The sequence below is a fragment of the Sus scrofa genome, chromosome 14 (genome assembly GCF_000003025.6).
Source record: "Sus scrofa isolate TJ Tabasco breed Duroc chromosome 14, Sscrofa11.1, whole genome shotgun sequence".
In the NCBI taxonomy this organism is placed as follows: domain Eukaryota; kingdom Metazoa; phylum Chordata; class Mammalia; order Artiodactyla; family Suidae; genus Sus; species Sus scrofa.
Genome location: NC_010456.5, coordinates 132,173,026 through 132,196,792, shown reverse-complemented (window position 1 = coordinate 132,196,792; position 23,767 = coordinate 132,173,026). Strand labels below are relative to the sequence as shown.

The following is a 23,767-nucleotide window of genomic DNA, read 5'->3' as shown; positions in this document are numbered from 1 at the left end:
TTTCTTCTTTGTCCCCCTTCTTCCTCTCAAAGCTTTGGAGATACTCTAAAAAGTAAAAGCCACAAAATCTATGCTTTTAGGAATCTCTCCTCTCATTTACATATAAAAAGGGCAGGTGATCTTCCTAGTTAAAACGAAAGTCATCTCCGGAGCAGGGGAGATATGAAGGCGGAGGGTGTGGAAGCTCCATGTCAGCTGTGGGTTGCAGGCCAGGGGGGGATAGGGAGGGGCAGCCTGGGCAGGTCGTGTGTGCAGGTGGGGGGTGGGGGTGGGGGCTGGGCATGTGTAGGCATCTGTGGCAGACAGCCAGGCCAGGGGATAATTCAGGTGGAAAAATGGGTACTTACTTGCTGCGGTTGTAGTTGTTGGGTGCCACCAAGCTAGAAAGAAAAGAAAGTGATTTTAGGATACTGTTGGGTAAAACATTTTTAATTCTATGACCATCACGTGGATGGAGAAAGCAAATCCTTTGCCTTACTGCAGGACTTCTCAGAGCCTTGACCATCCTAATTTACACAGTGACTGGTCAAACGGGCGGGGAGGACATAGTACTTCCCAATGTAGTGCACACCGGATATTTGTACTGTGCCATAAAGTTCCCTTTGGACTTGCTCTCCACGTGATGGATTCTTTTACAGACAAATATCAGCATGAGGGCTAACTGGCCATGCTTCCGGCATAGTCACCATTCTCTGCGGGATGACTTGGACTGTTCCTTTCATCAGAAATGATCCCAGGATAAACCTTGTCCCCCACAGGCTCTCTGACCTGGGAATGACATCAGGCAACAGCAGGAGACCAGAGGGGCCCTCCAGCCAGAGCTGAGGAGCAGCCATGGTCCTGGGGACTCAGCTGGTCACCGAAACAAATCCCCGAGTCCTCAGAGGGGAACCACGCCCCAGCAGGAGTCTGCCTGTCTCCTAATTCTAGAACCCGAGAGGGTGGAAGTCCAGAGAGGAATCGGGCTCAGCGGTTCTGCACCCACTCACCTGGGATAGTAGATCTGATGTGTGCAGCTGCAAGAAAGAGGAAACAGGATCAGCCTCAGTGCCCAGGATGTGTGGCCACAAACGGGACGGGTTCCTGAGAGAGATGCTGAGGGCCCGTCCCCTCCGTGGCCTGAGCAGGGCATCCTGGGAGTGGTCCAGGGGAGCTGAAGAGCAAACGTCAACCCCAGAGAGTAGTTTCCAGACAAGAAAGTTTGGGGGATCGAGTTGATAAATCCTTAGTGTCCATTACACCTTGTCTATTTCAACGGGCCACCAGGGACACCAACTGCTGTGGGTGCTGCTCTCAGGGAAACAGCCCATCTTTCAGGGAAGCTCAGGGTGCCAAGAGCCAGAAAGAGGGGCCCTTTCCTGGAGAAAAACATGTGCTAAAGCAGAGTCACAATTTCTTGGAAGCCAACCTGAGCATGTCACACCAGCATCCTCGTGATGCCCACAGTTGTGCAAGTTCCAGCCATTGTGGGGGCAGCTCCACGCATAGGTCTCATTCCCTGACCAGGCCTCGTGGTCCAGGACAATCAGCCCTGAGCCCTGACCAAACTGGGCACCTCCTGGAGCCGATATGGCCCGGCCACAGCCCAGCTGCCTGCAGACCCCACTGGTGTCCCAGCTGTCGTCACACACGTGCCCCACGAGCCTTAGTACAGCACTTCTACATGGCCCTGACACCTGTCGCCTCCATTCACCAGGGCCAAACCCGATACACTTCCTTGAAAGATACAGGAAATTGCCTTCTGCTGTGTCTCCTGAAGGAAGAGGGCCTGAGGGCTGCGTGAGAGTCAGAACTCGCCCAGGAAAGACTCTGAGTTCTAGGTAATGTTCCCCATCGAGGGCACTTGACGGAATGAAGCCGGTTCATCATCACTATCTCCAAGGAGTTGCCATGTGGGGGGAGGCTGATCCGTGCAGGTTCTCTGACTGCTGCCCCACCACAGCCCAAATGAAGAGCCCAACCCAGCCTTGGGAGGTAAGAGGGGACGGGGCAGCCCCCAGCCTTCCTCCACAGTGACCGCTTGATGGACTTGAGCCCCTACAGCAGGGCACCACCAGAGACAGCCTCCCGGCCCCCGCCAAGGAGCCCCCTTCGGCTGCCCGCCCCTCCCCCAGCCCCTGCCTCATCAGGCCTGACGTTGTTCTGAAGGCTCCCGTTCCCCTGAGCACGCCCTCGTGCCACTGTCAAGCCCTAGCTTAGCCCGAATCGAAAACAAACCCCGGACCCGCTGAATGTCAGCAGAGCACGTGGCGATGCCTGGGGAGAAGGTGCCTGGTGCCAGCAGGCTGCTCAGAGTCCTTCTAGGACTTGTCCCCTGAAGGACAGGGACAGACTCCTTCTCCTGCTGGGACATCGACTTGGGGATGGCCCCCGCTCCATGGCAGCAAACAAGCTGAGCGGGAAGCCCAAACACATAAGCACGTAGAGATAAGAGACGTGCAGAGGGGGACAGAAAGCCTTGCAAGCTCTGGATCCAGCTCTGCCTGAAGACAGGCCCACCACTCAACATCCTGGCTCTGGAAGACAGTGCATCCCCCTCTGGCTTAAGAGAGTTTCAGGGGGATCCTGCCACTTGCCAACACAGCCATCCTGACAAACGCAGTCTCTAATGGGTAGGTGATGCTTAGCCGTGTGCTGATGTATCTGCTTGTTCTGCTCGGAGGAGGGAACTTGCCACAGTGAATGAGGTGGGGAACACAGCAGCCTGACCCCAGACTTAGAAAGTGCACCCAGGCCTGTTGATTAAATTTGAACACTGTCGGTTTGGCAGGGTCCCAGTGATACTTACTTTGGGAACGAGTCGTTGTGTACCACCAATCTGGAGGGGAAACAAAGCAGCATTAGAAAGAAGGTGGGCAGAATCCAGGTTGGTCTAGTGACCTGTAATTGGTACCACAGCCTGGAGGGGTATTGACTTAGGCCTGACAACGTCCCCATGTCAGGAAGCAAGCTGGGTGTGAAGCCCACAGACATAAGAAACTGGAGGTGAGACGTGCAGGAGGACAAAAGGTATTGGAATTTCTAGATCCAACTGGACCTGAAGACCAACCTACCAATCAATCTCTTCTATGTAAGCCTTTGCATCCTCCCAGCCTGCCCAAATTAAGACAATATGAGCTGGGATCCCACCACCGGCAAACAAAGGCATTCTGAGCATTACATCCCCATAACGTATGGGTGACGGTAGCCATAATTCCTGCAAGTGGAGGAAATATGCCACATTGAATGGAGGTGGTGAACACAGAGGCTTCCACCGAGACTTAGAAATTATATTCACGGAGTTCCCATTGTGGTGCAGTAGAAACAAATCCCACTTGTAACCCTGAGGTTGCAGGTTCGATCCCTGGCCCGGCTCAGCGGGTTAAGGATCTGGCGTTGCCGTGAGCTATGGCGTAGGTCACAGACGTGACTTGGATCCCGCATTGCTGTGGCTGTTGTGTAGGCCCGCAGCTATAGCTCTGATTAGACCCCTAGCCTGGGGACCTCCACATGCTGCGGGTGCAGCCCTAAGAAAGAAAAGACCAAAAAAAGAAATACAGAAAGACAGAAAGATGAACGGAAGGAAGGGAGAAGGTGGGGAGGGAGTTCCCATTATGGTGCTGCAGAAACAAATCTGACTAGTATCCATGAGGACACAGGTTCAATCCCTGGCCCCACTCAGTGGGTGAGGGATCCAGCGTTGCCATGAGTTATGGTGTAGGTCACAGACTTGGCTTGGATCCTGTGCTTCTGTGGCTGTGGTGTAGGCTGGCAGCTGCAACTCTGATGGGACCACCAGCCTGGGAACTTTCATGCCATGGGTGTGGCCAAAAGAGAAAGACAGAAAGAAGGAAGGAAGGGAGGGAGGAAGGAGGTGGGTAGAATCCAGGTTGGTCTAGTGACCTGGAGCTGAGATCAAGGACAGTGGGGTCTGAGATGCTTCCCGGCCTGGGGGAGAAAGAGGCCTTTTCTGAGAGCTTGCTGTGAGCTCAATCCTGCCCTCAAATGTGCACACATGGCACTGAGGGGGTACCGTCCCCAGAGCAATCCCCGTGCCCTCCTGACGGAGTGCTCCCGGTAAAAGCATCCCGTAGACTCTGCCTGCGGAACATGACATGGAAGAGCTGTAGTCTCCCCTCACACAGAATTCTGGTTCCAGACAATATTTTCAAGCGCGATGACCCCAAGACAAAGCACTTTGTCACCAAGCCCTCTGAGGGAACAATGTGTGTCCACACTGTCCTTAAATCACAGAGCCTGACAGAGGATCCAGGGGTTATGGCTCATCTGGAGCCGTCTACATGCTCCAGAGTGACCACGGCGGGTACTGAGAGGGAAGCTCCACACGCCCCTCCTGGAGCTCCTGGTTGGGGCTGTGGAGGTGAGTGGGGACAGAGGGGACACCCAAGAGTCAAAGGCACCTGGACTCACCTGGAATGACCGTGGACGAGCGCTGGGCACCTGTGAGAGACAGAAGGCAGATCAGACACATCGCACAGAAGGGGCACAAATGGGCCAAAGGGGACGACGCTGAGCAGGTGAGATGCTCAGTCCGTGCTTGTCCCCTGCCCTGGAGGGGGGACCTCTGCCACCCACAGGCCTCCATAGAGGCTCCTGGGAGGGGTCCAGGTGGATTTCCAACCAGTACTTCCAGTGTCAGCTGATGAGCTCTGTGTCTAGACGACAGCGTTGATGCCCAGCCAGTGCAGCCACAGCTTTTATGGGTTCACAGAGGCAGTAAGACTGCAGAGCCCACCTTCAGACCTAAATCTCATGTGTGAGCTGATGAACAAAGCTGTGCCTGACAAGCCCCACAGGGGCCACTGCCCTGCGCACAGCAGACCTGGTGACCAGACAGGGCATCTCAGGGCTCTGGAGGGGCTACGGTCCAGGACTCGGGATCCAACACCTGGGCCACCTGCGGTCCTGGCCCACGTGCCTCTGGTCAGAGACCTCCTTACAGAGCTTTCCTCTTTATCTCAGCCTGGCCCTGTCTGTCACAGGGGGGAATAAAGCCTTGATTGTCGCTTTTAGAGGTGACCTCTGTTCTCATTCACCACCATCATGCTGGCAGCTTGACAAAAGCTCCTATTAACTTAGGAAAATTGGTGATTTTAAGGAAAGGAGACACGTAGAAAAATTTGAAGAGGATCACAATATAAGAAGGAAACCAGGCCCCCAGAGAGGAACCCCCGCCCCCAGACTTCATACTAACCTGAGCAGATGACACCAGCGTCCTCCTGGTGTCCACAGTTGTGTGTTTTCCAGCCACTGTGGGGGCAGCTCCACAAGTAGGTCTCATGCCCTGAGCAGCGCAGGTCATCCAGGAGAATCGGCCCTAAGCCCTGACCAAACCGGGCACTTCCTGGGGCCGATACGGCCCAGCCACAGCCCAGCTGCCTGCAGACCACGTTGGCATCGTTGGTGTCCCAGCTGTCATCACACACGGTGCCCCAGGAGCCTTGGTACAGGATTTCCACTCGGCCCTGACACCTGTCACCTCCATTCACCAGCCTCAGGGCCAAATCCCATTCGGTCCCTAGGGGGCAGCACAAGAACGCAGCCTCATGTCTCCTGAGGTCACAGGCCTCAGGCAGGCTCAGACTTAGGGGACTCCCTGTTGACCATAGTGTCTAGGCAGGGATTCACCTTTGAACATGGCCATGAGTTAATCTGTATCACCGGGAAAGGGAAGAGGTTTTTCCTCCCCAAGCCCAGGCTGTCAGAAGCTCAGCTGTTCTCGCTGTACCTCCCAGCTCTCCTATAGGAAGTGCTGGGGGGTTCACAGGACCCCCAGTACCCACAGGCTAAAGGGTCGTGTTTCCTCTGCAGCAGATACACATCAAAGTGACCTGATATGGCCCCGGAAGGGGAACATGGAGTCCCCTGTCCCAACAGGTTTGCACCTGCCCCTCCAGGTTCCGCAGGCAGAGACCCGGGCCCCTGGCCCTACCAGAGCCAACGTACACTGGTGAGGACCACATGGGCAGGCTCTAAGCTTGGACAATAGGACCCTCTTGGAGACAGAACACCAAGCTCCACCTTGGAGCACCCCTTGCCCGTTGGCACCTCCCCAACTTGAGTCAAGGCCCGTGGAAGAGATACATGTTCAGGCCTGAAGCTTGGTTCAGAGCCCCACCCTGGAGAACTGAGCGCCCCCCTCTCTTACACCTGCTGCACCCCTTGTGGATCAGAGACGATCCTCTGGGTGCAGCAGGGTCATGAGCCCCAGGGACCCCTCATAACAAACGTTACCTTCTGCTGCGATTGTGGTTAAGGGTTCCTCCGTGTGAAACGAAGAAGCTGCAGAGTGGGGAGAAGAAGAGGTCACTGGACATGGGTCCTCCTTAAGGAAGGGGTGACCCCCCTGCCTCTTGGCTCTGAAACAGGAGACGGAGATCCGGAAGCCCTGCCCCAGTCCCAAGGCTGTCTTCCTTGTGAGGCAGAGTCCATCTCTCTGCCACTCTGCCAGCCCTCGGTCAATGTTGGAGGCCACCAGGGATGTTCTTGGTTCCTGCCAGCATCCTCCCGCCTCCTCTGCTTCCACCGTCTCCATCCAAAAAAAAAATCACCCCATTGATGAACAACCCACATCTCTTCACAAGGTTAAACTCCAAATGCCGACTGCCTATTGGCTCAAAGGAATGACCAGTATCTCCCATCACTGAGACATTCCTGAAGGGTGGCCCCAACTAGGAGGAAAGGAAGGCTCCAAGCTGCTTGGCCAAATGCTGAAATAAACCGGCTCCAAATTGAGTGCCTGGACCGACACGCTCTCTTGGGGAACGTGTTCTCCTGTGGTGGTTGGAATATCATGGCTCCATCCTGGGCTCAGTGACGTATATGCATACAGTGGTCCACATCGTAAATGCCAGACGTTGCTCTAAAGATGGGCAGATTGACTCCCTTTGGGGGCTCACATAAGAGGCAGTATCCTTCGAGGTTTGCTTGTAGATTAAAGGACCCCTTGGTGCTAGAACACCCACCAGCCCTCTGCGAACAACAGAGAAATGTCGGGATTTGCTAGGTTGGGTTGGGGAGAAGTCCTCTTCTGCACTGAAAGCGTAAACATCCTTCGTTTGGCATTTAATCCCCCATAAAGAGGATATGTTGGATACTCCTCAGTTTGATTTTGGTATAGATTTAAGTTTTTAAGGCTGGAAGTCCCCGATCCTTCCCTGCATTTAAAGCGCAGAGGAGGTACCACTTAGGAAGTTATGTGATCACCCTGGGCTGAGGACGGTCGTGATGCTGCTTGAGGGATGGTGTGCCCGGGGTGACTGCATCAGCAAGCTCTGGAGGGCTGAGACTGAAACTCCCCCCGCCGCAAACTTTAGGACTTCAGCCAAGTGGCTTACCCTCTCTGAACCTCCATTTCTCTCTGTGTGAGAAAGGAGAGTAATACCCACCCCAACATCAAAGAAGACACACCTTAGAGGAGAGAGAGCAGGTAAACTGCCAAGTGTTACGTATATGTGATACTGAGGAGCACAGGAGCCCCTGTCCTCAGAGTGACACAGGTGACAGTGCCAGTGATGGTGGCACGACCTGAGCCCCCAACTCCAGCATTCTCCCTGTGGCCACATTCATGGTCCTATCACCCGCTGTGGGAGCAGCTTGACAGAGGGCTCCTGTCCCAAGCAGCACACGGTGCCCAGGAGAATGTTCCCTGAGCCCTGATGGAAGGGACCCCCACCCAGGAGCGACACTGAATGGCCACAGCTGAGCTCCAGACAAATGATATCTGCATCCCAGGTGTCCCAGGTGCCATCACACTTGGTGCCCCAGCAGCCATGGAACAGGTGCTCTACCCGGCCCTGACACCCGTCACTTCCATTCACCGGCCTCAGGACCACCTTGCATTGACACCCTGGAAAGCCCCCATCCCTCTTTCTGCTCGCCCCCCACCCCTGGCTCTCATTACCCAGCACGCCCTGCCCGCCTGTCCCCTCTGACCCCTGTCCCCTCTCCTCGAGCAATGTTTCTCCTCCCTTGGGACTTTACACATCACAGCTCCCCCAGGCACCGTCTTAGCTCTCCTCTCTTGCCCACCTGAAGGACCTCATGTAATCTGAGAGCTTTCCAGGAAGAGGACCCCCAAAACCCCTCTCTGATCCTGGACAGCCCCAATCCCAGACCGACATGTTCAGAGCCTCCTGGGTCCCCATCGTCATCCCACACTCAACACCGGCTCTTTCTTCCGTTGGAATCAAGCGTCATCACGGTCCACCGCGCTGTGTAGGAGATGGGGGGGGCAGTTGACTCTTCGTGTTCCCCGCCTCTTACGTCCAATATCACCCAAGTGGTCTTTTCTTTTCACTGCGCTGCAGTTTTGCCAGGTGAGACCTTCCTTCTCCTGAACCTGGCCGGGGTCCCCCACTCAGCTCCCTCCTCCTCCTTTCTCGAATCCAGCCGCACCCGCTGATGAAAGCAGTGTGCATGAAGTGCTTATGCCAAGCCAGTTCCTGTGCTGAGATGCTTCGTCTGTCTCCCCGAGATCGTCTCAAGTTTTCTGGGGTTTTTTTGTGTTTTTGTTGTTGTTGTTGTTTATTTGTTTGTTTGTTTAGAGCTGCACCTGCAGCCTATGGATGCTCCCAGGCTAGGGGTTGAATCTGAGCTACAGCTGCCAACCTACACCACAGCCCCAGCAACGCCAGAGCCGAGCCGTGTCTGTGACCTACACCACGGCTCAGGGCAACACCGGCTCCTTAACCCACCAAGCAAGGCTAGGGATCGAACCCGTGTCCTCATGGATACTAGTCGGATTTGTGACCACTGAGCCTCGATGTGAAGTCCAGCCATAACTTTTCTTAAGAACAGTGGAACCATAGCCATATCATGAGATAAAGAATTATGGGTAAGAGCATATGATGATTTGTGAAATCATCCATTTCTTCTTTGTCCCCCTTCTTCCTCTCAAAGCTTTGGAGATACTCTAAAAAGTAAAAGCCACAAAATCTATGCTTTTAGGAATCTCTCCTCTCATTTACATATAAAAAGGGCAGGTGATCTTCCTAGTTAAAACGAAAGTCATCTCTGGAGCAGGGGAGATATGAAGGCGGAGGGTGTGGAAGCTCCATGTCAGCTGTGGGTTGCGGGCCAGGGGGGATAGGGAGGGGCAGCCTGGGCAGGTCGTGTGTGCAGGTGGGGGGTGGGGGGTGGGGGGTGCTGGGCATGTGTAGGCATCTGTGGCAGACAGCCAGGCCAGGGGATAATTCAGGTGGAAAAATGTGGTACTTACTTGCTGTGGTTGTAGTTGTTGGGTGCCACCAAGCTAGAAAGAAAAGAAAGTGATTTTAGGATACTGTTGGGTAAAACATTTTTAATTCTATGACCATCACGTGGATGGAGAAAGCAAATCCTTTGCCTTACTGCAGGACTTCTCAGAGCCTTGACCATCCTAATTTACACAGTGCCTGGTCAAACGGGCGGGGAGTACAGAGTACTTCCCAATGTAGTGCACACCGGATATTTGTGTTGTGGGGGCAGCTCCACGCGTAGGTCTCATGCCCTGACCAGGCCGTGTCGTCCAGGACAATCGGCCCTGAGCCCTGACCAAACTCGGCACTTCCTGGGGCCGATTCGGCCCGGCCACAGCCCAGCTGCCTGCAGACCCCGCTGGCGTCATTGGTGTCCCAGCTGTCGTCACACACGTGCCCCACGAGCCTTAGTACAGCACTTCCACATGGCCCTGACACCTGTCGCCTCCATTCACCAGCCTCAGGGCCAAACCCGATTCACTTCCTTGAAAGAGACAGGAAATTGCCTTCTGCTGTGTCTCCTGAAGGACGAGGGCCTGAGGGCTGCGTGAGAGTCAGAACTCGCCCAGGAAAGACTCTGAGTTCTAGGTAATGTTCCCCATCGAGGGCACTTGACGGAAGGAAGCCGGTTCATCATCACTTATCTCCAAGGAGTTGCCATGTGGGGGGGCTGATCCGTGCAGGTTCTCTGACTGCTGCCCCACCACAGCCCCAAACAAAGAGCCCAACCCAGCCTTGGGAGGTAAGAGGGGACGGGGCAGCCCCCAGCCTGCCTCCACAGTGACCGCTTGATGGATTTGAGCCCCTGCAGCAGGGCACCACCAGAGACAGCCTCCCGGCCCCCGCCAAGGGGCCCCCTTCGGCTGCTCGACCCTCCCCCAGCCCCTGCCTCATCAGGCCTGACGTTGTTCTGAAGGCTCCCTTTCCCCTGAGCTCGCCCTCGTGCCACTGTCAAGCCCTAGCTTAGCCCGAATCGAAAACAAACCCCGGACCCGCTGAATGTCAGCAGAGCACGTGGCGATGCCTGGGGAGAAGGCGCCTGGTGCCAGCAGGCTGCTCAGAGTCCTTCTAGGACTTGTCCCCTGAAGGACAGGGACAGACTCCTTCTCCTGCTGGGACATCGACTTGGGGATGGCCCCCGCTCCATGGCAGCAAACAAGCTGAGCGGGAAGCCCAAACACATGAGCACGTAGAGATGAGAGACGTGCAGAGGGGGACAGAAAGCCTTGCAAGCTCTGGATCCAGCTCTGCCTGAAGACAGGCCCATCACTCAACATCCTGGCTCTGGAAGACAGTGCATCCCCCTCGGGCTTAAGAGAGTTTCAGGGGGATCCTGCCACTTGCCAACACAGCCATCCTGACAAACGCAGTCTCTAACGGGTAGGTGATGCTTAGCCGTGTGCTGATGTATCTGCTTGTTCTGCTCGGAGGAGGGAACTTGCCACAGTGAATGAGGTGGGGAACACAGCAGCCTGACCCCAGACTTAGAAAGTGCACCCAGGCCTGTTGATTAAATTTGAACACTGTCGGTTTGGCAGGGTCCCAGTGATACCTACTTTGGGAACGAGGCGTTGTGTACCACCAATCTGGAGGGGAAACAAAGCAGCATTAGAAAGAAGGTGGGCAGAATCCAGGTTGGTCTAGTGACCTGTAATTGGTACCACAGCCTGGAGGGGTATTGACTTAGGCCTGACAACGTCCCCATGTCAGGAAGCAAGCTGGGTGTGAAGCCCACAGACATAAGAAACTGGAGGTGAGACGTGCAGGAGGACAAAAGGTATTGGAATTTCTAGATCCAACTGGACCTGAAGACCAACCTACCAATCGATCTCTTCTATGTAAGCCTTTGCATCCTCCCAGCCTGCCCAAATTAAGACAATATGAGCTGGGATCCCACCACCGGCAAACAAAGGCATTCTGAGCATTACATCCCCATAACTTATGGATGACGGTAGCCATAATTCCTGCAAGTGGAGGGAATTTGCCACATTGAATGGAGGTGGTGAACACAGAGGCTTCCACCGAGATTTAGAAATTATATTCACGGAGTTCCCATTGTGGTGCAGTAGAAACAAATCCCACTTGTAACCCTGAGGTTGCAGGTTCGATCCCTGGCCCGGCTCAGTGTCTTAAGGATCTGGCGTTGCCGTGAGCTATGGCGTAGGTCACAGACGTGACTTGGATCCCACGTTGCTATGGCTGTTGTGTAGGCCCGCAGCTACAGCTCTGATTAGACCCCTAGCCTGGGGACCTCCACATGCTGCGGGTGCAGCCCTAAGAAAGAAAAGACCAAAAAAAGAAATACAGAAAGACAGAAAGATGAACGGAAGGAAGGGAGAAGGTGGGGAGAGAGTTCCCATTATGGTGCTGCAGAAACAAATCTGACTAGTATCCATGAGGACACAGGTTCAATCCCTGGCCCCACTCAGTGGGTGAGGGATCCAGCGTTGCCATGAGTTATGGCGTAGGTCACAGACTTGGCTTGGATCCTGTGCTTCTGTGGCTGTGGTGTAGGCTGGCAGCTGCAACTCTGATGGGACCACCAGCCTGGGAACTTTCATGCCATGGGTGTGGCCAAAAGAGAAAGACAGAAAGAAGGAAGGAAGGGAGGGAGGAAGGAGGTGGGTAGAGTCCAGGTTGGTCTAGTGACCTGGAGCTGGGATCAAGGACAGTGGGGTCTGAGATGCTTCCCGGCCTGGGGGAGAAAGAGGCCTTTTCTGAGAGCTTGCTGTGAGCTCAATCCTGCCCTCAAATGTGCACACATGGCACTGAGGGGGTACCGTCCCCAGAGCAATCCCCGTGCCCTCCTGACGGAGTGCTCCCAGTAAAAGCATCCCGTAGACTCTGCCTGCGGAACATGACATGGAAGAGCTGTAGTCTCCCCTCACACAGAATTCTGGTTCCAGACAATATTTTCAAGCGCGATGACCCCAAGACAAAGCACTTTGTCACCAAGCCCTCTGAGGGAACAATGTGTGTCCACACTGTCCTTAAATCACAGAGCCTGACAGAGGATCCAGGGGTTATGGCTCATCTGGAGCCGTCTACATGCTCTAGAGTGACCACGGCGGGTACTGAGAGGGAAGCTCCACACGCCCCTCCTGGAGCTCCTGGTTGGGGCTGTGGAGGTGAGTGGGGACAGAGGGGACACCCAAGAGTCAAAGGCACCTGGACTCACCTGGAATGACCGTGGATGAGCGCTGGGCACCTGTGAGAGACAGAAGGCAGATCAGACACATCGCACAGAAGGGGCACAACTGGGCCAAAGGGGACGACGCTGAGCAGGTGAGATGCTCAGTCCGTGCTTGTCCCCTGCCCTGGAGGGGGGACCTCTGCCACCCACAGGCCTCCATAGAGGCTCCTGGGAGGGGTCCAGGCGGATTTCCAACCAGTACTTCCAGTGTCAGCTGATGAGCTCTGTGTCTAGACGACAGCGTTGACGCCCAGCCAGTGCAGCCACAGCTTTTATGGGTTCACAGAGGCAGTAAGACTGCAGAGCCCACCTTCAGACCTAAATCTCATGTGTGAGCTGATGAACAAAGCTGTGCCTGACAAGCCCCACAGGGGCCACTGCCCTGCGCACAGCAGACCTGGTGACCAGACAGGGCATCTCAGGGCTCTGGAGGGGCTACGGTCCAGGACTCGGGATCCAACACCTGGGCCACCTGCGGTCCTGGCCCACGTGCCTCTGGTCAGAGACCTCCTTACAGAGCTTTCCTCTTTATCTCAGCCTGGCCCTGTCTGTCACAGGGGGAATAAAGCCTTGATTGTCGCTTTTAGAGGTGACCTCTGTTCTCATTCACCACCATCATGCTGGCAGCTTGACAAAAGCTCCTATTAACTTAGGAAAATTGGTGATTTTAAGGAAAGGAGACACGTAGAAAAATTTGAAGAGGATCACAATATAAGAAGGAAACCAGGCCCCCAGAGAGGAACCCCCGCCCCCAGACTTCATACTAACCTGAGCAGATGACACCAGCGTCCTCCTGGTGTCCACAGTTGTGCGTTTTCCAGCCACTGTGGGGGCAGCTCCACAAGTAGGTCTCATGCCTGAGCAGCGCAGGTCATCCAGGAGAATCGGCCCTGAGCCCTGACCAAACCGGGCACTTCCTGGGGCCGATATGGCCCAGCCACAGCCCAGCTGCCTGCAGACCACGTTGGCATCGTTGGTGTCCCAGCTGTCATCACACACGGTGCCCCAGGAGCCTTGGTACAGGATTTCCACTCGGCCCTGACACCTGTCACCTCCATTCACCAGCCTCAGGGCCAAATCCCATTCGGTCCCTAGGGGGCAGCACAAGAACGCAGCCTCATGTCTCCTGAGGTCACAGGCCTCAGGCAGGCTCAGACTTAGGGGACTCCCTGTTGACCATAGTGTCTAGGCAGGGATTCACCTTTGAACATGGCCATGAGTTAATCTGTATCACCGGGAAAGGGAAGAGGTTTTTCCTCCCCAAGCCCAGGCTGTCAGAAGCTCAGCTGTTCTCGCTGTACCTCCCAGCTCTCCTATAGGAAGTGCTGGGGGTTCACAGGACCCCCAGTACCCACAGGCTAAAGGGTCGTGTTTCCTCTGCAGCAGATACACATCAAAGTGACCTGATATGGCCCCGGAAGGGGAACATGGAGTCCCCTGTCCCAACAGGTTTGCACCTGCCCCTCCAGGTTCCGCAGGCAGAGACCCGGGCCCCTGGCCCTACCAGAGCCAACGTACACTGGTGAGGACCACATGGGCAGGCTCTAAGCTTGGACAATAGGACCCTCTTGGAGACAGAACACCAAGCTCCACCTTGGAGCACCCCTTGCCCGTTGGCACCTCCCCAACTTGAGTCAAGGCCCGTGGAAGAGATACATGTTCAGGCCTGAAGCTTGGTTCAGAGCCCCACCCTGGAGAACTGAGCGCCCCCCTCTCTTACACCTGCTGCACCCCTTGTGGATCAGAGACGATCCTCTGGGTGCAGCAGGGTCATGAGCCCCCAGGGACCCCTCATAACAAACGTTACCTTCTGCTGCGATTGTGGTTAAGGGTTCCTCCGTGTGAAACGAAGAAGCTGCAGAGTGGGGAGAAGAAGAGGTCACTGGACATGGGTCCTCCTTAGGGAAGGGGTGACCCCCCCTGCCTCTTGGCTCTGAAACAGGAGACGGAGATCCGGAAGCCCTGCCCCAGTCCCAAGGCTGTCTTCCTTGTGAGGCAGAGTCCATCTCTCTGCCACTCTGCCAGCCCTCGGTCAATGTTGGAGGCCACCAGGGATGTTCTTGGTTCCTGCCAGCATCCTCCCGCCTCCTCTGCTTCCACCGTCTCCATCCAAAAAAAAAATCACCCCATTGATGAACAACCCACATCTCTTCACAAGGTTAAACTCCAAATGCCGACTGCCTATTGGCTCAAAGGAATGACCAGTATCTCCCATCACTGAGACATTCCTGAAGGTGGCCCCAACTAGGAGGAAAGGAAGGCTCCAAGCTGCTTGGCCAAATACTGAAATAAACCGGCTCCAAAGTGAGTGCCTGGACCGACACGCTCTCTTGGGGAACGTGTTCTCCTGTGGTGGTTGGAATATCATGGCCCCATCCTGGGCTCAGTGACGTGTATGCATACAGTGGTCCACATCGTAAATGCCAGACGTTGCTCTAAAGATGGGCAGATTGACTCCCTTTGGGGGCTCACATAAGAGGCAGTATCCTTCGAGGTTTGCTTGTGGATTAAAGGACCCTTGGTGCTAGAACACCCACCAGCCCTCTGCGAACAACAGAGAAATGTCGGGATTTGCTAGGTTGGGTTGGGGAGAAGTTCTCTTCTGCACTGAAAGCGTAAACATCCTTCGTTTGGCATTTAATCCCCCATAAAGAGGATATGTTGGTTACTCCTCAGTTTGATTTTGGTATAGATTTAAGTTTTAAAGGCTGGAAGTCCCCGATCCTTCCCTGCATTTAAAGCGCAGAGGAGGTACCACTTAGGAAGTTATGTGATCACCCTGGGCTGAGGACGGTCGTGATGCTGCTTGAGGGGTGGTGTGCCCGGGGTGACTGCATCAGCAAGCTCTGGAGGGGCTGAGACTGAAACTCCCCCCGCCGCAAACTTTAGGACTTCAGCCAAGTGGCTTACCCTCTCTGAACCTCTATTTCTCTCTGTGTGAGAAAGGAGAGTAATACCCACCCCAACATCAAAGAAGACACACCTTAGAGGAGAGACAGCAGGTAAACTGCCAAGTGTTACGTATATGTGATACTGAGGAGCACAGGAGCCCCTGTCCTCAGAGTGACACAGGTGACAGTGCCAGTGATGGTGGCACGACCTGAGCCCCCAACTCCAGCATTCTCCCTGTGGCCACATTCATGGTCCTATCACCCGCTGTGGGAGCAGCTTGACAGAGGGCTCCTGTCCCAAGCAGCACACGGAGCCCAGGAGAATGTTCCCTGAGCCCTGATGGAAGGGACCCCCACCCAGGAGCGACACTGAATGGCCACAGCTGAGCTCCAGACAAATGACATCTGCATCCCAGGTGTCCCAGGTGCCATCACACTTGGTGCCCCAGCAGCCATGGAACAGGTGCTCTACCCGGCCCTGACACCCGTCACTTCCATTCACCGGCCTCAGGACCACCTTGCATTGACACCCTGGAAAGCCCCCCATCCCTCTTTCTGCTCACCCCCCACCCCTGGCTCTCATTACCCAGCACGCCCTGCCCGCCTGTCCCCTCTGACCCCTGTCCCCTCTCCTCGAGCAATGTTTCTCCTCCCTTGGGACTTTACACATCACAGCTCCCCCAGGCACCGTCTTAGCTCTCCTCTCTTGCCCACCTGAAGGACCTCATGTAATCTGAGAGCTTTCCAGGAAGAGGACCCCCAAAACCCCTCTCTGATCCTGGACAGCCCCAATCCCAGACCGACATGTTCAGAGCCTCCTGGGTCCCCATCGTCATCCCACACTCAACACCGGCTCTTTCTTCCGTTGGAATCAAGCGTCATCACGGTCCACCGCGCTGTGTAGGAGATGGGGGGGGCAGTTGACTCTTCGTGCTCCCCGCCTCTTACGTCCAATATCACCCAAGTGGTCTTTTCTTTTCACTGCGCTGCAGTTTTGCCAGGTAAGACCTTCCTTCTCCTGAACCTGGCCGGGGTCCCCCACTCAGCTCCCTCCTCCTCCTTTCTCGAATCCAGCCGCACCCGCTGATGAAAGCAGTGTGCATGGAGTGCTTATGCCAAGCCAGTTCCTGTGCTGAGATGCTTCGTCTGTCTCCCCGAGATCGTCTCAAGTTTTCTGGGGTTTTTTTGTGTTTTTGTTGTTGTTGTTGTTTATTTGTTTGTTTGTTTAGAGCTGCACCTGCAGCCTATGGATGCTCCCAGGCTAGGGGTTGAATCTGAGCTACAGCTGCCAGCCTACACCACAGCCCCAGCAACGCCAGAGCCGAGCCGTGTCTGTGACCTACACCACAGCTCAGGGCAACACCGGCTCCTTAACCCACCAAGCAAGGCTAGGGATCGAACCCGTGTCCTCATGGATACTAGTCGCATTTGTGACCACTGAGCCTCGATGTGAAGTCCAGCCATAACTTTTCTTAAGAACAGTGGAACCATAGCCATATCATGAGATAAAGAATTATGGGTAAGAGCATATGATGATTTGTGAAATCATCCATTTCTTCTTTGTCCCCCTTCTTCCTCTCAAAGCTTTGGAGATACTCTAAAAGTAAAAGCCACAAAATCTATGCTTTTAGGAATCTCTCTTCTCATTTACATATAAAAAGGGCAGGTGATCTTCCTAGTTAAAACGAAAGTCATCTCTGGAGCAGGGGAGATATGAAGGCGGAGGGTGTGGAAGCTCCATGTCAGCTGTGGGTTGCCGGCCAGGGGGGATAGGGAGGGGCAGCCTGGGCAGGTCGTGTGTGCAGGTGGGGGGTGGGGGGTGGGGGGTGCTGGGCATGTGTAGGCATCTGTGGCAGACAGCCAGGCCAGGGGATAATTCAGGTGGAAAAATGTGGTACTTACTTGCTGCGGTTGTAGTTGTTGGGTGCCACCAAGCTACAAAGAAAAGAAAGTGATTTTAGGATACTGTTGGGTAAAACATTTTTAATTCTATGACCATCACGTGGATGGAGAAAGCAAATCCTTTGCCTTACTGCAGGACTTCTCAGAGCCTTGACCATCCTAATTTACACAGTGCCTGGTCAAACGGGCGGGGAGTACAGAGTACTTCCCAATGTAGTGCACACCGGATATTTGTGTTGTGGGGGCAGCTCCACGCGTAGGTCTCATGCCCTGACCAGGCCGTGTCGTCCAGGACAATCGGCCCTGAGCCCTGACCAAACTGGGCACTTCCTGGGGCCGATATGGCCCGGCCACAGCCCAGCTGCCTGCAGACCCCGCTGGCGTCATTGGTGTCCCAGCTGTCGTCACACAGGTGCCCCACGAGCCTTAGTACAGCACTTCCACATGGCCCTGACACCTGTCGCCTCCATTCACCAGCCTCAGGGCCAAACCCGATTCACTTCCTTGAAAGAGACAGGAAATTGCCTTCTGCTGTGTCTCCTGAAGGAAGAGGGCCTGAGGGCTGCGTGAGAGTCAGAACTCGCCCAGGAAAGACTCTGAGTTCTAGGTAATGTTCCCCATCGAGGGCACTTGACGGAAGGAAGCCGGTTCATCATCACTATCTCCAAGGAGTTGCCATGTGGGGGTCTGATCCGTGCAGGTTCTCTGACTGCTGCCCCACCACAGCCCCAAACGAAGAGCCCAACCCAGCCTTGGGAGGTAAGAGGGGACGGGGCAGCCCCCAGCCTGCCTCCACAGTGACCGCTTGATGGATTTGAGCCCCTGCAGCAGGGCACCACCAGAGACAGCCTCCCGGCCCCCGCCAAGGAGCCCCCTTCGGCTGCTCGCCCCTCCCCCAGCCCCTGCCTCATCAGGCCTGACGTTGTTCTGAAGGCTCCCGTTCCCCTGAGCACGCCCTCGTGCCACTGTCAAGCCCTAGCTTAGCCCGAATCGAAAACAAACCCCGGACCCGCTGAATGTCAGCAGAGCACGTGGCGATGCCTGGGGAGAAGGTGCCTGGTGCCAGCAGGCTGCTCAGAGTCCTTCTAGGACTTGTCCCTGAAGGACAGGGACAGACTCCTTCTCCTGCTGGGACATCGACCTGGGGATGGCCCTGCTCCATGGCAGCAAACAAGCTGAGCGGGAAGCCCAAACACATGAGCACGTAGAGATAAGAGACGTGCAGAGGGGGACAGAAAGCCTTGCAAGCTCTGGATCCAGCTCTGCCTGAAGACAGGCCCACCACTCAACATCCTGGCTCTGGAAGACAGTGCATCCCCCTCTGGCTTAAGAGAGTTTCAGGGGGATCCTGCCACTTGCCAACACAGCCATCCTGACAAACGCAGTCTCTAATGGGTAGGTGATGCTTAGCCATGTGCTGATGTATCTGCTTGTTCTGCTCGGAGGAGGGAACTTGCCACAGTGAATGAGGTGGGGAACACAGAGGCTTCCACCGAGATTTAGAAATTATATTCACGGAGTTCCCATTGTGGTGCAGTAGAAACAAATCCCACTTGTAACCCTGAGGTTGCAGGTTCGATCCCTGGCCCGGCTCAGCGGGTTAAGGATCTGGCGTTGCCGTGAGCTATGGCGTAGGTCACAGACGTGACTTGGATCCCGCATTGCTGTGGCTGTTGTGTAGGCCCGCAGCTATAGCTCTGATTAGACCCCTAGCCTGGGGACCTCCACATGCTGCGGGTGCAGCCCTAAGAAAGAAAAGACCAAAAAAAGAAATACAGAAAGACAGAAAGATGAACGGAAGGAAGGGAGAAGGTGGGGAGGGAGTTCCCATTATGGTGCTGCAGAAACAAATCTGACTAGTATCCATGAGGACACAGGTTCAATCCCTGGCCCCACTCAGTGGGTGAGGGATCCAGCGTTGCCATGAGTTATGGCGTAAGTCACAGACTTGGCTTGGATCCTGTGCTTCTGTGGCTGTGGTGTAGGCTGGCAGCTGCAACTCTGATGGGACCACCAGCCTGGGAACTTTCATGCCATGGGTGTGGCCAAAAGAGAAAGACAGAAAGAAGGAAGGAAGGGAGGGAGGAAGGAGGTGGGTAGAATCCAGGTTGGTCTAGTGACCTGGAGCTGAGATCAAGGACAGTGGGGTCTGAGATGCTTCCCGGCCTGGGGGAGAAAGAGGCCTTTTCTGAGAGTTTGCTGTGAGCTCAATCCTGCCCTCAAATGTGCACACATGGCACTGAGGGGGTACCGTCCCCAGAGCAATCCCCGTGCCCTCCTGACGGAGTGCTCCCGGTAAAAGCATCCCGTAGACTCTGCCTGCGGAACATGACATGGAAGAGCTGTAGTCTCCCCTCACACAGAATTCTGGTTCCAGACAATATTTTCAAGCACGATGACCCCAAGACAAAGCACTTTGTCACCAAGCCCTCTGAGGGAACAATGTGTGTCCACACTGTCCTTAAATCACAGAGCCTGACAGAGGATCCAGGGGTTATGGCTCATCTGGAGCCGTCTACATGCTCTAGAGTGACCACGGCGGGTACTGAGAGGGAAGCTCCACACGCCCCTCCTGGAGCTCCTGGTTGGGGCTGTGGAGGTGAGTGGGGACAGAGGGGACACCCAAGAGTCAAAGGCACCTGGACTCACCTGGAATGACCGTGGACGAGCGCTGGGCACCTGTGAGAGACAGAAGGCAGATCAGACACATCGCACAGAAGGGGCACAACGGGGCCAAAGGGGACGATGCTGAGCAGGTGAGATGCTCAGTCCGTGCTTGTCCCCTGCCCTGGAGGGGGGACCTCTGCCACCCACAGGCCTCCAAAGAGGCTCCTGGGAGGGTCCAGGCGGATTTCCAACCAGTACTCCCAGTGTCAGCTGATGAGCTCTGTGTCTAGACGACAGCGTTGATGCCCAGCCAGTGCAGCCACAGCTTTTATGGGTTCACAGAGGCAGTAAGACTGCAGAGCCCACCTTCAGACCTAAATCTCATGTGTGAGCTGATGAACAAAGCTGTGCCTGACAAGCCCCACAGGGGCCACTGCCCTGCGCACAGCAGACCTGGTGACCAGACAGGGCATCTCAGGGCTCTGGAGGGGCTACGGTCCAGGACTCGGGATCCAACACCTGGGCCACCTGCGGTCCTGGCCCACGTGCCTCTGGTCAGAGGCCTCCTTACAGAGCTTTCCTCTTTATCTCAGCCTGGCCCTGTCTGTCACAGGGGGGAATAAAGCCTTGATTGTCGCTTTTAGAGGTGACCTCTGTTCTCATTCACCACCATCATGCTGGCAGCTTGACAAAAGCTCCTATTAACTTAGGAAAATTGGTGATTTTAAGGAAAGGAGACACGTAGAAAAATTTGAAGAGGATCACAATATAAGAAGGAAACCAGGCCCCCAGAGAGGAATCTCCGCCCCCAAGACTTGATACTAACCTGAGCAGATGACACCAGCGTCCTCCTGGTGTCCACAGTTGTGCGTTTTCCAGCCACTGTGGGGGCAGCTCCACAAGTAGGTCTCATGCCCTGAGCAGCGCAGGTCATCCAGGAGAATCGGCCCTGAGCCCTGACCAAACCGGGCACTTCCTGGGGCCGATACGGCCCAGCCACAGCCCAGCTGCCTGCAGACCACGTTGGCATCGTTGGTGTCCCAGCTGTCATCACACACGGTGCCCCAGGAGCCTTGGTACAGGACCTCCACTCGGCCCTGACACCTGTCACCTCCATTCACCAGCCTCAGGGCCAAATCCCATTCGGTCCCTAGGGGGCAGCACAAGAACACAGCCTCATGTCTCCTGAGGTCACAGGCCTCAGGCAGGCTCAGACTTAGGGGACTCCCTGTTGGCCATAGTGTCTAGGCAGGGATTCACCTTTGAACATGGCCATGAGTTAATCTGTATCACCGGGAAAGGGAAGAGGTTTTTCCTCCCCAAGCCCAGGCTGTCAGAAGCTCAGCTGTTCTCGCTCTACCTCCCAGCTCTCCTATAGGAAGTGCTGGGGGGTTCACAGGACCCCCAGTACCCACAGGCTAAAGGGTCGTGTTTCCTCTGCAGCAGATACACATCAAAGTGACCTGATATGGCCCCGGAAGGGGAACATGGAGTCCCCTGTCCCAACAGGTTTGCACCTGCCCCTCCAGGTTCCGCAGGCAGAGACCCGGGCCCCTGGCCCTACCAGAGCCAACGTACACTGGTGAGGACCACACGGGCAGGCTCTAAGCTTGGACAATAGGACCCTCATGGAGAGAGAACACCAAGCTCTGCCTTGGAGCACCCCTTACCCGTTGGCGCCTCCCCAACTTGAGTCAAGGCCCGTGGAAGAGATACATGTTCAGGCCTGAAGCTTGGTTCAGAGCCCCACCCTGGAGAGCTGAGCGCCCCCCTCTCTTACACCTGCTGCACCCCTTGTGGATCAGAGACGATCCTCTGGGTACAGCAGGGTCATGAGCCCACAGGGACCCCTCATAACAAACGTTACCTTCTGCTGCGATTGTGGTTAAGGGTTCCTCCGTGTGAAACGAAGAAGCTGCAGAGTGGGGAGAAGAAGAGGTCACTGGACATGGGTCCTCCTTAGGGAAGGGGTGACCCCCCCTGCCTCTTGGCTCTGAAACAGGAGACGGAGATCCGGAAGCCCTGCCCAGTCCCAAGGCTGTCTTCCTTGTGAGGCAGAGTCCATCTCTCTGCCACTCTGCCAGCCCTCGGTCAATGTTGGAGGCCACCAGGGATGTTCTTGGTTCCTGCCAGCATCCTCCCGCCTCCTCTGCTTCCACCGTCTCCATCCAAAAAAAAAATCACCCCATTGATGAACAACCCACATCTCTTCACAAGGTTAAACTCCAAATGCCGACTGCCTATTGGCTCAAAGGAATGACCAGTATCTCCCATCACTGAGACATTCCTGAAGGTGGCCCCAACTAGGAGGAAAGGAAGGCTCCAAGCTGCTTGGCCAAATACTGAAATAAACCGGCTCCAAAGTGAGTGCCTGGACCGACACGCTCTCTTGGGGAACGTGTTCTCCTGTGGTGGTTGGAATATCATGGCCCCATCCTGGGCTCAGTGACGTGTATGCATACAGTGGTCCACATCGTAAATGCCAGACGTTGCTCTAAAGATGGGCAGATTGACTCCCTTTGGGGGCTCACATAAGAGGCAGTATCCTTCGAGGTTTGCTTGTGGATTAAAGGACCCCTTGGTGCTAGAACACCCACCAGCCCTCTGCGAACAACAGAGAAATGTCGGGATTTGCTAGGTTGGGTTGGGGAGAAGTTCTCTTCTGCACTGAAAGCGTAAACATCCTTCGTTTGGCATTTAATCCCCCATAAAGAGGATATGTTGGTTACTCCTCAGTTTGATTTTGGTATAGATTTAAGTTTTAAAGGCTGGAAGTCCCCGATCCTTCCCTGCATTTAAAGCGCAGAGGAGGTACCACTTAGGAAGTTATGTGATCACCCTGGGCTGAGGACGGTCGTGATGCTGCTTGAGGGGTGGTGTGCCCGGGGTGACTGCATCAGCAAGCTCTGGAGGGGCTGAGACTGAAACTCCCCCCGCCGCAAACTTTAGGACTTCAGCCAAGTGGCTTACCCTCTCTGAACCTCTATTTCTCTCTGTGTGAGAAAGGAGAGTAATACCCACCCCAACATCAAAGAAGACACACCTTAGAGGAGAGACAGCAGGTAAACTGCCAAGTGTTACGTATATGTGATACTGAGGAGCACAGGAGCCCCTGTCCTCAGAGTGACACAGGTGACAGTGCCAGTGATGGTGGCACGACCTGAGCCCCCAACTCCAGCATTCTCCCTGTGGCCACATTCATGGTCCTATCACCCGCTGTGGGAGCAGCTTGACAGAGGGCTCCTGTCCCAAGCCGCACACGGAGCCCAGGAGAATGTTCCCTGAGCCCTGATGGAAGGGACCCCCACCCAGGAGCGACACTGAATGGCCACAGCTGAGCTCCAGACAAATGACATCTGCATCCCAGGTGTCCCAGGTGCCATCACACTTGGTGCCCCAGCAGCCATGGAACAGGTGCTCTACCCGGCCCTGACACCCGTCACTTCCATTCACCGGCCTCAGGACCACCTTGCATTGACACCCTGGAAAGCCCCCCATCCCTCTTTCTGCTCACCCCCCACCCCTGGCTCTCATTACCCAGCACGCCCTGCCCGCCTGTCCCCTCTGACCCTGTCCCCTCTCCTCGAGCAATGTTTCTCCTCCCTTGGGACTTTACACATCACAGCTCCCCCAGGCACCGTCTTAGCTCTCCTCTCTTGCCCACCTGAAGGACCTCATGTAATCTGAGAGCTTTCCAGGAAGAGGACCCCAAAACCCCTCTCTGATCCTGGACAGCCCCAATCCCAGACCGACATGTTCAGAGCCTCCTGGGTCCCCATCGTCATCCCACACTCAACACCAGCTCTTTCTTCCGTTGGAATCAAGCGTCATCACGGTCCACCGCGCTGTGTAGGAGATGGGGGGGGCAGTTGACTCTTCGTGCTCCCCGCCTCTTACGTCCAATATCACCCAAGTGGTCTTTTCTTTTCACTGCG

General features: G+C 55.3%; 1 protein-coding gene across 1 annotated transcript in view; it reads right to left on the bottom strand.

Annotated features, from left to right (window-relative positions):
- The window catches only part of DMBT1 (deleted in malignant brain tumors 1), a 76,929-nt gene that overhangs the window by 34,482 nt on the left and 18,680 nt on the right, over nt 1–23,767 (bottom strand). The window contains 8 exon segments of the mRNA NM_001048188.1: nt 348–380; nt 990–1,016; nt 2,789–2,818; nt 4,411–4,440; nt 5,195–5,518; nt 6,235–6,282; nt 9,221–9,253; nt 12,418–12,447. Coding sequence (NP_001041653.1) covers nt 348–380; nt 990–1,016; nt 2,789–2,818; nt 4,411–4,440; nt 5,195–5,518; nt 6,235–6,282; nt 9,221–9,253; nt 12,418–12,447 — 555 coding nt within the window.